Source organism: Physeter macrocephalus, chromosome 2 (assembly GCF_002837175.3).
Source record: "Physeter macrocephalus isolate SW-GA chromosome 2, ASM283717v5, whole genome shotgun sequence".
NCBI classification, from domain to species: Eukaryota; Metazoa; Chordata; class Mammalia; order Artiodactyla; family Physeteridae; genus Physeter; species Physeter macrocephalus.
Window position 1 is genome coordinate 9,747,536 of NC_041215.1, and position 16,959 is coordinate 9,764,494.

At 36.8% G+C, this 16,959-nt stretch overlaps 1 protein-coding gene across 1 annotated transcript in view; it reads left to right on the plus strand.

Moving 5' to 3' along the window:
- The window catches only part of RNF130 (ring finger protein 130), a 125,306-nt gene extending 108,552 nt beyond the window's left edge, over nucleotides 1–16,754 (plus strand). The window contains exon 8 of the mRNA XM_028498056.2: nucleotides 16,630–16,754. Coding sequence (XP_028353857.1) covers nucleotides 16,630–16,739 — 110 coding nt within the window. The 3' untranslated portion in view covers nucleotides 16,740–16,754. The remainder of the gene's footprint in view (nucleotides 1–16,629) is intronic.
- Nucleotides 16,755–16,959: the final 205 nt, after the last annotated feature.

Sequence of the window (16,959 nt, forward strand, 5' to 3'; positions counted from 1 at the left end):
TATTTAAATGTTCTCTCTCTCACCCTCCTCTTCCGCCTGTCTCTCCTGGCGTTTACTGTTGAGTGGGTATAAATGTATATTGAAACTCAGGCTCCCACTCTCTAAACTGGGCTGGAATCCTCTTCAACAGAAGTATTCATGTGCAGCCTAAGACAGACATAAAAGTTCACAGCAGCAGAGCATAGTGTTTAGGTTCTTGTCAAGGCCAGCACTGCTAAGCTTTGGGAGAAGCAAACTGAATTTTTATTGACCCTCTGAGTACTTCACCTATACAGCCAGCTAAGTTAACTGAAACACACAAAGCAGCATCTCTTTGGTGCTGTAGACCGATGTGATCCACATATTCGAATGTGTAGTCAGGCGACAGAGGTATGAGTCCCAGATCAGCCCCTTCCTGACTGGGTCAGTCACTTACCCTCTCGCAGCCTCAGTGTCTCAGCAGTGGAATGAAAGTTACAATGATAGCCACACAGGGCTGTGAGAAATAGAAAGATGATTTGTGAAGGTGCCTGGCATATAGTGTTACACAATAATGTTTGTTTCTTCCTTCCTTGTATGGAAAGATGGACTGACCTATAAAAGTCCTTCCTAGTGTTGATAATAGGAAAGCCTTGCTCAGGCATCCTTCGGACTAGGAAAGGCTCCACGCTGCTGAGGTTTTACAACTGGTCTTCTATTCCATGCTTGGGTCCATTGGGCACCACTACCTCTCCCTCATGTCTACCCATGCTCATCTTCATCAAGGAATAGGGGTCCTGGGTCCAGGTGACAACTCATGAAGCCCTTTGAAAGGTCTCTTGGAAAAGCTGTCTTGCCTCCAGCCACGATCCCTGTTTTACATGAGGAAAGCTTATGTGAAAATTCTGGTCATTTATCACTTTTCAACAGGTGCAGCCACCATTAAGCCTAAAGCTTTGCTGCTTGTGAGCAAATATTTGCATCTGATCTAGAAATGGGGCCCACAGGCTAGAAATGATGCAAAGAAAATAGGAAAGGAGACTAGGAAGGGGGGTGTAGTAGCCCCCATTCACAGAGCCAAGCCCCGTCACCCCTGGAGCCTCACTCAAGGTGAACTCTTGATTCCTCAGGGTAAAGAAGACTTGAACATTGTCTAATTTCTTTAAGAAGACACAAGATAAAGATTTGTAGATTACATTGTTACATTAATTATAGGAATGTGAGGTTTCCATAGTGAAAGTAATTCTTAAAATTTGCCAGGTCTTTTAGTTATTTAGCTGGTTCTGTTACAGCACTGAGTGCTGAAAACTTGTGTCTTCATTTATGTTCTATTGTTTTAATTTCTTGAAAGAGAAATAGTAGCAATTATATTTTTTGTTTTTTTATTTTTTTAATTTTTTTTTTATTTTATATTTTTGGCTGCATTGGGTTTTCATTGCTGCGCGCCAGCTTTCTCTATTTGCGGCGAGCAGGGGCTACTCTTCGTTGAGGTTTGTGGGCTTCTCATTGCGGTGGCTTCTCTTGTTGCGGAGCACGGGCTCTAGGCACGCAGGCTTCAGTAGTTGTGGCACGCAGGCTCAGTAGTTGTGGCTCGCAGGCTCTAGAGCGCAGGCTCAGTAGTTGTGGCACACGGGCTTAGTTGCTCCACGGCATGTGGGATCTTCCCGGACCAGGGCTTGAACCCGTGTCCCCTGCATTGGCAGGCGGATTCTTAACCACTACGCCACCAGGGAAGCCCAACATTGTATTTTTTAAATCTAAGTTGTTACCAGGACCTTTGTAAAGTCCTTGGGAAGTTTTTGAAGTTTAATTAAATTTTGATTGCCTGAGAAAAAGTATACCTTCTTATTTACTATTGCCATTTCTTATGCAGTATAAGAAACAAATCAGTTAATGGTGTTGCAACTAGGGGTTTTTAAATTATCGTTAAACGTTTTTTGCAGTTTGATCATAACTGTAATCCAAGTTATTTATGTTTTAAGAGTACAAAACTGAAAGATAACTTAGTTTTGGATTCAGATTTACCAGGATTCAACTTCTAGCTTTATGATTTTGAGCAAGTTTTTTAATCTCTCTGAGCCTTAGTTTCCTCTCTGTGAAATAAGAATAACTTTTCTATCTTATGGGATTGTTGTGAAATTGTATATAAATGTTAAGTTTTTCTGGGACTTCCCTGGTAGTCCAGTGGCTAAGACTCTGCGCTCCCAATGCAGGGGGCCCAGGTTCAATCCCTGGTCAGGGAACTAGATCCCACATGCTGCAACTAAGAGTTTGCATGCCACAGCTAAAAACCCGCATGCCACAACAGAGATCCTGCACTCAGCGACAGAGATCCCGCATGCTGCAACTAAGACCCGATGCAGCCAAATAAATAAATAAATAAATATTTTAAAAATAAAATAAATGTTAAGTTTTTCCCTTTTATCCCCTTTTTCTTGTACTTAGAAATCATTTTAAATTATTTTTCTGAATAAATAATGTATGTACATGATTTTTTTAAAAGTCAAAATAGTACAGAAGGTTGTAAGGTGAAAGTACACCTCCCTGTCACCCTGACCCAATGCCCCAGGCCTCATCCAGCAGTCTCTGTTGCCTACATGTACAGTTCCAGAGAGATTTCATGCAGAGGGAAGCATATTCTTTCACACGCACCTTTTTAAAACAGTTACTAGCATCATATATGCATTGTCCTTCCCCCAACAAAATCTCTCCTACACATAGTTTTAAACATATTGATCTAATAATTTTCCTTTATCCCCAAAGGAAAAAAAAGAAAGACATTTCTGAGGCTTTCTGCCAAGCAAAAGAATTCCTACCTTACTTATATCCACAGAAAAGAGTTAGATGACAAGTTAGCCTAGGGTGTTTCAAGAATTAAATGTTCACATCCCTGAAGAAAACTTTACACCTTTAAAGTGAAGAAATCTCAGAAAGGGACTCACAAATACTGTCACAAGATGCTCTAATGGTTACATTTGTAAGCAATTAGGACTTATGCTTTTGTGAATGTTTCCTGTCTTCATGTTAACCTTACAATTGTCCCCTAAATGGCTCTACAGGATTCTCTTTCGTTTTTACATCTGCATCAACTATCCCCTTAACTGTCTAAATTCCTTTTTACAAAAGCTTGCAATGTCAAGGCATAGACAGGCTTCCATTTGCTCTTTGCTAGAACTGAGTCAGAAAACATATACTTAAAATTTGAGACCAAGAATTTAGGAAACAATAGGTTATCCAGAAAAGAATATGCAGACCATTATATTCTTCTCCCCCAATATTTGGAGATTTTCCCACATCAGTGCATAAAGATCTGTCTGCCTCATTTTCTTTAATATTAACAAATGCATTGTGTATTGAATCAGTTCTCAGTTGATGGACATTTCAGTTACTTAAAATCTTCATAATCTTTATGAAAGTCATATAGCTGCCAAAAATCAGTGATATACAGAAGTAGCAAGTGGTGGTTAATTTCTGGCTTTTAGATTGTTTCTTACTGTGAAAGCCCTTTTTATTTCATGCTGAGATAGTTCCAAGTTAAAACTATTTAAACACTAATTAGTGGTTGCTAATTGGGTTAGTATACATCCCAATTAGCTCAATTTTATGGAGTATTTACTGGCCCAATGTGAAGACACTGAAATAAAATATATCTGAGTTGTATCCATGAGTAGTTTTTGGTCTAATTGGGGAAGGAAGATTAAAAAAAAAAAAACAGCAAGTAGGACAACACACATAATCAGGTACTTATATTTTGCAGAGAATTGCAAAATCTTCTCTTTTATCTTTTTAAATTGCATTCATCAATTTCAGGATTTGAATGTCTAGAAGGGACTTTAAGCCACACTAAGAGAACTCTAAGCCATTGATAATAAATTGATCAGGTTTCCACTATTGGTTATGTCATACTAGCTTGTTGCAGTTCAACCATCATACCAAGCACAACCAGCAAATATGGAAAAAGCATTTTTTCAAACATTCTATCTTAAGACATTGAAGAGCTATCAATGCAGTGAGGACTTCAGGAGCCCAGAGAAAAGGAAAGTTCAACAATGAGCATTTGAGGCGTTTGCTAATTCATAAACAATAGCTGTGAAGTGAGCAAAATGTGGTGGCTGACAGACGGAAATGAGGAGAGCTCAGGCAGTCCTGTTGGGCTTGTGAGACAAAACTTAGAGTTCAGAGCCCACCAAGGAGAACAAGCCCTGATAAACACCCTAGGCTTTCCATTGGAATCCCCAAAGGGCTACACTCTGCAACTAGAGAATGAACTAGAATTTGACTAGCCTTCGCAAAAACTGAAGCACAACTCTGAATTTGCTTAATTTCTGATTGGATTAAAGTGACATACCCATACCCTAAAAGTGATATGTTTCCACCCAAGGCAATAGAAAATCCTCTGGAGGAAGGTACCACAATCAGCAGCCTCAGATTATCACAACACTTTTCATATATAATGTCTAGCAATCCATCAGAAATACCAGGCATACCAGATGACCAAATGACCAAAAAAGAGAAAAAGCAAAGAATAGAACTAGATCCACAAGAAATACAAATATTGGAAATATAAGACATAGAATTTAAAATACCTTTAAGTATTTTTAGGAAACCAATGACAAGATGGATAATTTCAGCAACTAAATAGAAACAACAAAGAATTATATGGAATGTGAGGACTGAACAATATACTAGTTGAAAGTAATAACTCAATAGAAGGTTTAACATCAACTTAAACATCACTGAAGAAAGGATTTATGAACTGAAAAGGAGAAAATATGCAACCTGAAACACAAAAAGAAAAAGAGGAGAAAAATACAGAAAAGGGCATAAGAGAGTTTAGATTGTGATGGAAAAAATCTAATTTACATGTAATTCAGGTCATAGAAGGCAAGGAGATAAATTGAGGCAGAGCAATATTTGTAGAGATAATGGCTGGGAATTTTCCAGAACTAACAAAAGACATCAAACCACTGATTCAAGGAAACCACACCAATAGTAAAAGTGAAAAAAAAGGGCAAAGAAAAATTTAAAAGCAGTTAGAGGAATAAAAGATACTTCCTTAATTGAGAAGAAATTCACATAACAAAAAATTAACCATTTTAAAGTGAACAATGGCATTTAGTATATTCACAATATTGTGTAACCACCACTTCTATCTAGTTTTTTAAAGTTTTCAACATCCCAAAAGGAAACCCCCTACCCATTAAGTCATTGCTCCCTATTCCACTCTCCCCAGCCCCTGGTAACCACCTCATCTGTGTTCTGTCTCCATGGGTATGCCTGTTCTGGATATTTCTAAAAATTGAATCATATGGAATATGTGACCTTTTGTGTCTACCTTCTTTCACTTAGCATGTTTCAAGGATCATCCACATCATAGTATGCATGTATCTGTGCTTCATGCCCTTTTATGATTGAATGATAGTATAATAGTCTGTTGTATCTATATATATGCCACAATTTGTTCATCCATTCATCTGTTGATGTACATTTGGTCTACTTCCACCTTTTGGCTGCTGTAAATAATACTGCTATGAACTGGTGTACAAGAATCTGTTTGCATCCCTCTTTTTAATTCTTTTAGGTATATACCTAGGAGTGGAATAGCTGAGTCATATTATAATTAATTCTATGTTTAACTTTTTGAGGAACCTCCAAACTGTTTTCTACAGTGGCTGAACCATTTTATATTCCACCAGCAATGTACAAGTATTCAAATTTCTCTACATTCTCATCGGGACTTATTATTTTCCTTTTTTTTTTTTAATTATAGCTAATTCTAGTGGGTGTGAAGTAGCACCTCATTGTGGTTTTGATTTGATTTTCCTAATGACTAATGACATTGAGCATCTTTTCATGTGCTTGTTGACCACTTGTGTATGTTCTTTAGAGAAATGAATATTCAAGTCCTTTGCCTATTTTTAATAAATTGATTTATTTTATTTATTTATTTTTGACTGCATTGGGTCTTCATTGTTGCATGAGGACTTTCTCTAGTTGCAGCGAGCAGGGGGCTCCGCTTCGTGGTGGTGCACGGGCTTCTCATTGCGGTGGTGGGCTTCTCATTATGGTGGCTTCTCTTGTTGCAGAGCACAGGCTCTAGGCACACAGGCTTCAGTAGTTGTGGTGTGTGGGCTCAGTAGTTGTGGCTTGTGGGCTCTAGAGTGCAGGCTCAGTAGTCCTGGCAAACAGGCTTAGTTGCTCTGCAGCATGTGGCATCTTCCTGGACCAGGGCTCAAACCCGTGTCCCCTGCATTGGCAAGCAGATTCCTAACCACTGTCCCACCAGGAAAGCCCTGCCCATTTTTAAATTGGATTGTTTGTCTCTTTGTTACTGAGTTGTAAGAGTTCCTTATATATTTCAGATACTACACCCTTATCAGATATATGATTTGCAAAGAGTTTCTTTCATTCTTTATCTATTCACTTTCTTGATAGTGTCTTTCAAGCACAAATTTTTTATTTTGATGGAGTCTTTTATTTCTTTCATTGTTTGTGTTTTTAGGTGTCATATCTGAGAGACCATTGCCTAATTCAACGTCACAAAAACTTCAAGAGTTTTGTAGTTTTAGCTCTTATGTTTATATCTTCATCCATTTTGAGTCAACATATGTATGTGATGTGAGGTAGAGATCCAAATTCTTTTGCATGTAGATATCCATTTGTCCCAGTACCATTTGTTGAAGAGATTATTCTTTTTTCCCTGTTGAATACTCTTGGTACCCTTGTCAAAATTCAGTTGAGCATAATATGTGAGTTTATTCATGGACTCTCAATTCTATTTTATTGACTCTTTGTCCTTGTGCCAGGATCACATGGTATTGATTACTGTTGCTTTGTAGTAAGTTTGAAATTGTGAAGTGTGAGTCCTCCAACTCTGTTTTTCCTTCTTCAATATGAAATATATTACTTTCTTAATTTTAATTTTATTGGAGTATAGTTGATTTACAATGTTGTGTTAGTTTCAGGTGTACAGCAAAGTGATTCAGTTATACATATAATATATTCATTCTTCTTTAGATTCTTTTCTGTTATAGGTTATCCCAGAACATTGAGTAGAGTTCCCTGTGCTATACAGTTGGGCCTTGCTGGTTATCTATCTTATATGAAATATATTACTTTTAAAATAGCAACAGAGGACTGACAGTTGGTGTCTTGACAGAAACAATGGAAACCAGAAAACAGTGGAATGAAGTGTTACGGGAAAAACATGCCAACCTAAAAACCTAGGGAAAAAAATTCATCAAAAATAAAGATGAGCTGACTTCCCTGGTGGTCCAGTGGTTAAGAATCCATAGTGCAATGCAGGGGACACCGGTTCAATCCCTGGTCAGGGAACTAAGATCCTACATGCCGTGGGGCAACTAAACCCTCATGCCATAACTACAGAGCCCACTCTGGAGCCTGCACACCACAACTAGAGAGAAGCCCTCACACCGCAACAAAGAGCCCACAGGCTGCAACTAAGACCCAACACAGCCAATAAATAAATAAATAAATATTTTTAAAAAATTATTATACTCTTAAAAGTTTTTTTTTTAATAAAAATAAATTTTAAAAGATAAAGATAAAACAAGACATTTTCCAACAAACAGAAACACCAAAAGGGAGTTCTTTAGGCAGAAGAAAATTATTCCAGATAAAAACATGGAGATGCAGGAAAATTCAAGAGCAACATCAAGGGTAAATATTCAGGTAAAATGACAATCGATGTAATATAAAACACTAATAATAATGTCTTGTGGAAATTAGTTGACATTCATTGCACAAAAAGATGGGAGAGGATAAATGGAATAAAAGTACTCTTAAGACACTTGTATTTACAGGAATAATTAAAAACACCAATTTATATTAGATGTTAATAAATCAAAGATACATGTTGTGATCCAGGGTAACAACTAAAAAAAATAATGGTCTCTAGGTTAGCAAAACCACTAAAAGAATAATAAATAATATATAATAAACTTATGAGGGAGAATGGAAAAATAAAGTCATCTTTAAGAAGAGTTAAAAAGGAGGAAAATAATATGGAACAGGTCGGATAAATACAAAACAATATAATGATAAATTTAAATCCCAATATGTCAGTAATGAATGTAAATGGATGCTTAAATACTCAAAGATAAATATAGACTAGATTTAAAATTTATATACATATACATCAATGAATGTGTAATAGTGCTCTAATATGAGACAGAAATGTTGAAAGTAAAATGATAGAAAAATATATACCATGTAAATATTAACCAAAAGAAAATTGTTATATAAATATAACAAAATATGCTTTAAGGTAAAGAGGGACACTTCATAATGATGAAGGAGTTAATCCATCATGAAGAAAACAGTTCTAAATTTTTGTACCTAATATATCTTCAAGATATATGACAGAAAAATTGACAGATCTAAAAGAAGACAGTTCCACTATCACAGTGGGAATTTTATTTTTTTTAATTAATTTATTTTATTTATTTATTTTTGGCTGTGTTGGATCTTTGCTGATGCACTCAGGCTTTCTCTAGTTGCGGCAAGCGGGGACTACTTTTCATTGCGGTGCACGGGCTTCTCATTGCAGTGGCACCTCTTGTTCTCTTGTTGAGCACAGGCTCTAGGCACCTGCGCTTCAGTAGTTGTGGCTCACGGGCTCTAGAGCGCAGGCTCAGTTGTTGTGGCATACAGGCTTAGTTGCTCTGCGATGTGTGGGATCTTCCCAGGCCAGGGATTGAACCCGTGTCCCCTGCGTTGGCAGGCAGATTCTTAACCACTGCGCCATCACCAGGGAAGTCCCAGTGGGAATTTTAAACATACCTCTTGGTAACAAGCAGAGAAATACTCATTAAGGATCTAGATTTGAACAACATAATTAATAGACAGATGTAATTGACGTATATATGGCACTCATCAACTACAGGATATATATTATTTTCAAGTGCACATAGATCATTTACTAGAATAGACCATATTCTGGGTGATAAAGCAAATGTCAACAAATATATAAGGACTGAAGTCATGCAGAGTATGTTTTCTGACCACTGGAATTAAGTTAGAAATGAATAACAAAACGATATTGGAATGATAGGAATCAGTAATAAACTTCTAAAAAAAAACCTCATGAGTCAAGAAATTGCAGTTGTAATTATAAAAAAAATTTTAATTGAATGCCAATAAAATCACAACATATCAAAACTTGTGTGATGCAGCTAAAGCCATGTTAGAGGGAAATCTGTGGCTTTAAATGCATATATTAGAACAGAAAAGGCTAAAAATCTGTGTTGTAAGCATTCCTCTCAGTTAAAGAACAGCAAACTGAATCAAAGGAAATAATAAAGATCATAAATTAATTTACTAGAAAACAAATATACAATAGAAAAAAAATCAACCAAGTAAAAGTTGTTTCTTTGAAAAGACTAATAAAATTGACAACCTCTGCTGATCAAGAAAAAAAGACCCAAATGACCCATAAGAAGAACAAAAAAGAGGACATCAGTACAGAGCTTACATACATTAAAAATACATTAAAAATAAAATATTAAAAATAAGAATAATAAAGTTCATAAAAGCAGAAAGTAAAATGGTAGTCACCAGGGATCAGAAGGATCCCTGGTGGGAAATTTTCCTTTCCCTGGGGGAAAAGGGAAATTGTTGTTTAATGGGTATAGATTTCAGATTTGCAAGATGAAAAAGTTCTTCAGATGTTTCACAACAATGTGAATATACTTAACACTACTCAACTATACACTTAAAAATGGTTAAGATGGCAAATTTTATGTTATGTTTTTTACTATAATAAAAAAATTAATAATAAAAGAGTATTATGACAACTTTGTGTTAAGAATCTCTGAAATTTAAATGAAAATGGACAAATTCCTTGAAAAATACTAATTACCAAAATTGACACAGAAGAAACAGGAAATCAGAATTCTCCTACATCTAAGTAATAAAGTCATAGTTTAAAATCTTCCCTCAAAGAAAAACTCTAGGGGTAGGAGATTAACAGATACAAACTACTATGTATAAAATAAGCAAGATACAGGGATATACTGTACAGCACAGGGAATATAGCCAAATTTTATAACTTTAAATGGAGTATAATCTATAAAAATGTTGGATCACTATGTTGTATACCTGAAACTAATGTAACATTATAGATATTATATTATTAATGTTATAACATCTATACTTTAATTTTTTAAATAATTAATTAAAAAAAAATTTTAAACTCTAGGCCTAGGTGGTTTCAGTGATGAATTGTGTATAACATCTAAGGAAGAAATAAAACAGTCGTACACAAATTTGTCCAGAGAATAGAAAAAGAGGAATACTTCCAAATCCTTCACTGAGACCAACATAACACTAACACCAAATCATGACAAAGACATTACAAAAAGGAAAATTACAAGTTAATTTACTATATGAATATAGATACAAATATTCTAAATAAAATATTAGCTAAATGAATCTGACAATATATAAGTAGGAAAAATTACAGCCAAGTTAGATTTGTTAAAAAATGCAAAAATGCAAGGTTGAAAATCAGTGCGATTCAACATGTTAACAGAATGAAAGTGAAAAGTCATATTTTTATCTTAATAGATACAGAAAAGACATTTGCTGTAATTCAGCACCCATTCTTCCTTATCTAATAGTGAGTATTTTCAGAACTACAGCAAACATCATACTTAATAATGAAATATTTAAAACTTTTCCCTGAGATTGGAAATCAAGATACCTCCTGTGATTTCTCCAACATTTTATTGGCAGCCTTAGCCAATATGATAAGGTAAGAAAAAGAAATAGATGTAAGGATTGGAAAGGAAGAAATAAAACTGTCACTATTTACAAACAACATAGTAGTATATGTAAAAACTCCAAAAGACTCCACAAATCAGCTCTTAAAATGTATAAGTAAATTTAGCAAGGTCAATTTTCTTTCTATATGCCAACAATAAGCAATTAAAAATTAAATTTTAAAAAAGATACCATTTACAAAAGCATCAAATATACATCAAATACTGAGGAATAAATCTAAAATAATATGTGCAAGAATTCTACACAGAGAACTATAAAGCATTATTGAGAGAAATTAAAGATGAATGAAATAAATGAATATACCAGGTTGATAGGTTATAAGACTCAATATTATAAAGATGTTAATTCTCCCCAAATTGACCTATGGATTCACTGCAGTTTCAATCAGATCCCAGTAGGGGTGTGTGTGTGTGTGTGTGTGTGTGTGTGTGTGTGTGTGTGTAAAACTTGACAAGCTGACTGTAAAATTTACATAGAAATTTAAAAGGCCAAAAATAACAAGACAATCTTGAAGAATGATAAAGTGAAGGAATTACCGAACTCGATATTAAGACTTTTTATAAAGGTACAGTAATTAAGATTGTGAGGTATTGATACAAGGATGGACAAATATCTTAATAGAACAGAATATGGTCCTAAAACGACCATGCATTTATGAACGCTTGTATCATACGAAGGTAGCACTGTATAGTAGTGAGTATAAGGATGGTCTTTTCAATAAGTGGTGCTGCATCAACTGAATATCTATAAAGAAAGAGTGAATCTTGATTCCTACTTCACACCATACTCAAAAATGAATTTGAGGGCTTCCCTGGTGGCGCAGTGGTTGGGAGTCCGCCTGCCGATGCGGGGGACGCGGGTTCGTGTCCCGGTCCGGGAGGATCCCACATGCCGCGGAGCGGCTGGGCCCGTGGGCCATGGCCGCTGGGCCTGCGCGTCCGGAGCCTGTGCTCCGCGACGGGAGAGGCCACAGCAATGAGAGGTCCGCGTACCGCAAAAAAAAAAAAAAAAAAAAAGAATTTGAAGTGGAGCATAGACCTAAATATGAATGGTAGAACAATGAAGCTTCTGAAAGATAAAATAGAATATCTTCAAAACCTTGGGATAGGCAGTTTCTTAAACAGGACTCAAAAGAGCACTAACCATAAAATAAAGATAGATAAATTGGTCCACACTAAAATTAAGAAATTCTGTTCATCACAATACACTATTTTAGAAGAAAACCTATAATACTTATAGCAAAGTAATGTAATACTTATATATTACTTACATAATGTCATAAGTAATACTTATGACAAAGGACTCATACTCAGAATAAAGAAGGAAAAGACCGACAACCTGATAGAAAAATGAGCAAAAGAAATAAATACACGTTTCAGGATGAGCAAGATGTACAAATAGCCTAAAAACATATAAAAAAGTGCTCATCCTTTTTAGTCATCAGGGGATGTAAGTTAAAACCACAATGAAATACCATTATATACCCACCAGAAGTGCAAAAATTTTAAAGTCAGAAAATATCAAGAATTAGTGTAGATATAGAACAACTGGAATTCTTATCCACTGACGAGGGTAAAAATTGTTACAGCCACTTTGGAAAACTGCCAGTATCTGCCAAAACTGTCAGTATATGCATACCCTAAGACCCAGCAATTTCACCCCTAGTTTACCTGAGAGAATTGCATACACATGTACAAAAAAGAAATACAAGAATATTCCTAACAGCAATATTCATAATAGCTCCAAAGTGGAAACAAAGCAAACGTCCATCAATAGAAGATTGGATAAATAAATTGTGGGGTAGTTGTACAATGGAATATCATGCAGCAGTGAAAATGAGCAAACTACTGCTATATTCAATGACATGGATGAATGTCACAACATAATATTACCTGAAAGAATCCAGACACAAAAGAAGATATACTCTGTTTCTATTTATGTAAAATTGAAAATAGACAAAACTAAACCATGGTCTGAAAAGTCTGGATTGTGGTTTCCTTTGGAGGAGAAGAGAGGGCCTAGTGACTGGGATCAATAGAGGTCCTTGTAGGGGTCTAGTTCTTTTTTTTTTTTTTCTTCAGTATGCGGGCCTCTCACTGCTGTGGCCTCCCCCGTTGCGGAGCGCAGGCTCCGGACGCGCAGGCTCAGCGGCCATGGCTCATGGGCCCAGCCGCTCTGCGGCATGTGGGATCTTCCCGGACCGGGGCACGAACCCGTGTCCCCTGCATCACGGCAGGCGGATTCTCGACCACTGTGCCACCAGGGAAGCCCGGGTTCTAGTTCTTGATCCAGTGATTTCATGGGTGTGTTCTCTTTGTAAAAATTCACTGAGCTGTATACTTATACTTTGTGCACATCTGTATAGAGGTTATACCTCAAGAGTTTACTTAATAACATTACGTAGCCAATAACAAAAATAATAATAATCAGTTAATCAGTAAATAGGATGTTTCCAGGTGTTGAAAAATATGCTGTGCTTTCTTGGCAAAGCCAGCATCACGCCTTTCTCTGAAATTCAGCTGCTTGTGTGTTCCTCTCTTGATAGTATATTTTTCTCAAGTAAACTGGTTAATAGCTGGGTAGATTACTGAGTAAATTCTGACCCATTATTTATTACCAAAGATTTGGTGTCAGCTGATCAGTACACTACCACAAAAGGTTAGGTCATTTCCACTTCTGGCAGCTTTAGTTCTTCCTGAAGAGCAGGAAGCCTCTTCTTTTGCTGGGTTTCTTTTGTTTGTTTGGTTTGGTTTTTAAATCTTTAACCCTGGGACTTCCCTGATGGCACAGTAGATAAGACTCTGAGCTCCCAATTCAGGGGGCCCGGGTTCGATCCCTGGTCAGGGAACTAGATCGCACATGCGTGCCGCAACTAAGAGTTCACATGCCACAACTAAGGAGCTTGAGAGCCACAACTAAGGAACCCTGGGACCACAACTAAGGAGCCTGCCTGCTGCAACTAAGACCCTGTGCAACCAAATTTAAAAAAAAAAATCTTTAACCCTTTAGCCCTGTTGGACTATGCAGATTCCTCTGAGGGTTGAGACTCAGCTGTCAGAGATCAAAGATCCCATCTTTTACTTGGGACTCCTCTAAGAGGTCTGCTTATACAGATGGTAAGCATCTTTGAATTTATCCCAGTTTTTTAAATGCAGACGTTTTTAATATAGGAAAGTTAAACAAGAAAATAGAAATGGTCCTACTACTCATACTAGTGCATGAAATGCTTTCATTTAATACTTGTCTATACTCCTTATAACAGCCTTCCTCTCCTCCCTGCCCATCATATCATTTGAACAATAAGAACAAAGTTACAGAACTTATAATACCTGATTTCAAGATTTAAAAAGCTGTAGTAATCAAGACAGTGTTATATTAGTGTAAAGATAGATAAACGAATTTCTGGAATAATGCCCAGAAAAAGACCATACACATTGATCAATGGATTTTCAACCAAAGTGCCAAGGCAGTTCTATTGGGAAAGGATAATCTTTTAAACAAATGATGCTGGAACAATTGAATATCCATAGGCAAAAGCTGAACTTCAACCTTTATTTCTCACCATATACAAAAATGTATTTGAAGTGGATCATCTAAATGTAAGAACTAAAAATATAAAACATGAACACATAGGAGAAAATCTTAATGACCTTGGATTTGGCAAAGATATTTTTATTCAGACACAAAAAGCACAAACTATAAAAGGAAAAATCAATAAATTGGATTTTATCAAAATTCAAAACTTTTTGCTTTTCAAAGGGCATTGTTATAAAAATTAAAAGGCAAGCCACAGACCAGGAGAAAATATTTGCAAAACATATATCTGACAAAGGACTTGTTTCTAGAATTATTTTTTTAAAAAACTCTTACAAGTCAATAATAGGAAGACAACTAAATTTTTTTAGTGGGCAAAAGATTTGAACAAAAGGCTTCACAAAAGAAGATATACAGTTGGCTAATAAGCACAGGAAAAGATGCCAAATATCAGAGAAATGCAAACTAAAACCACAATGAGATACTACTACACTCCTACTAGAATGACTGAAATGTAAAAAATTGACCATCTAAATGCCGACGAGGATGCCAAGGAACTGGAGCTCTCATTCACTGCTGGTGGGGTACAACCATTTTCAAAAAGTAAACATACACCTATCCAGTGATTCCACTCCTAGGTACCTACCGGAGAGAAAGGAAGGCACATGTCCACACTCAGACTTGTACACAGATGTTCATAGCAGCTTTATTTGTAAAAGCCAATAAATTACCATATGATTCCACTTAAATCAAATTCTAGAAAGATGCAAACTAATCTGTGGTCTACCTGGAGATAGGAGCAGAGTTGGAGAAGTGCAAGTATTATCAGAGACACCAGGAAACTTTTGAAGGTGATGGAGGTGTTCACTATCTTGATTCAGGTGATGGCTTCGGGGTGTATACATATGTCCAAACTTGTCAAACTGTACACCTCAAATATGTGCATTTTGTTGTATGTCACATATACTTCAATAGGCTGTAAAAACAAACAGTTGTTCAGGAAAGGAAGGACAGAGTAAGCATGGCTCAGCTCTGAATAGCACAAATAGTCAAATAATGTAGACACAATCTTTTTTTTAAATTAATTAATTAATTTATTTATTTATTTGGCTGTGTTGGGTCTTCGTTGCTGCCTGCGGGCTTCCTCTAGTTGCAGCGAGCAGGGGCTACTCTTCGTTGCAGTGCAAGGGCTTCTCATTGCGGTGGCTTCTCTTGTTGTGGAGCACGGGCTCTAGGTGCACGGGCTTCAGTAGTTGTGGCACGTGGGCTCAGTAGTTGTGGCTTGCCGGCTCTAGAGCACAGGCTCAGTAGTTGTGCACGGGCTTAGTTGCTCCACAGCATGTGGGATCTTCCCAGACCAGGGCTCAAACCTGTGTGCCCTGCATTGGCAGGCAGATTCTTAACCACTGCACCACCAGGGAAGCCCTAAATCTTTTTTTTTAATTGAAGTATAGTTGATTTACAATGTTGTGTTAGTTTCTGGTATGATTCAGATATATATATAGATATATAGGTATGTATCTATATATATACTTTTTAATATTCTTTTCCATTATAGTTTATTATAAGATATTGAATATAGTTCCCTGTGCTATACAGTAGGACCCTGTTGTTAACACTGAATTTTTTAATCAAAATATAGTTATATTGGGGCAATGGAAAATATGTGTGGATGTGGTAGAGGGGAGGGGAAAAATCCTCATTTTCCATAGTAGGAGTGCGGTAGATAAAGTCTAAGACTGAAACAATTAGGAAGGATCAACACAGGCATATTATTTAGGGACATGGATCAGCTCAAAGTGGCTGTCTGAGAAAGGAGGACTGGAGATTACTGGTCTTAACATGTGTAGAATTAACCATGCAAATGAACTTTGATATAAGTAAAAACTTTTTAATGCATTATCAGAGCTTCAAAGTCACATCTGTCAGTCTGCTCAGCTGATGAAGGGGCTCTGTGCCCACCCTACCCCCTCCATCAGGCTCAGCCCAGAACAGGTGCTCAAACAGGAGGTTTGAGAGTTCTCCACATGACCGTGTGTTCCCAGACAGAAGTCTTCAAATGTATAAGTGGAGTCTTTTTCTCTTAAGAAAAAGACAGGCAGCTTTTGCTTGAAGAGCTCCAGTGGTTAATCTCTTGGGTATCCAAGCACTGGAAACATGTTTAAAGTGTGCTTACACTGAGGGATGCCTGTATTCTTTTCATGATAAGAGTCCAAAATGGAGATATTTGAGAAAATGTGATGCTTTGAAGTAGTCCGCGTTCTTTCCTTCAAGCCATGTGGGGAGTATAGGCCTGACGACCTATTAAGTCTGTTTTTCTTGTTCCTTTTTTAGGCGGTCACTTCTTTCATCAGAACTCTCTGTCCCCTCGGAGCCTGGTGTATGAAAGTGAATTCTCCACAATCGAACCTTCTTTGGACATGTATGATGAGAACAAAACCTGATTTTTAAAAATGGGCTGTCACCTCTTTTGTGATTTGATTTATGATCACCTTTCTTATTTTGTATTCTTCTGTCAGTGTCCGTTTTGGAAGAACGGCAGTGCTTTCCAAGCACAGGTTGGGGCTCAGGGTTAAATTGCCAAGTTCCTCCAAGGTGAGGCTTTGAGGACAACGTTATTGCCCAGGTAGCCTCATGGCACCGAAAACCTACCCAAAGCTGGCC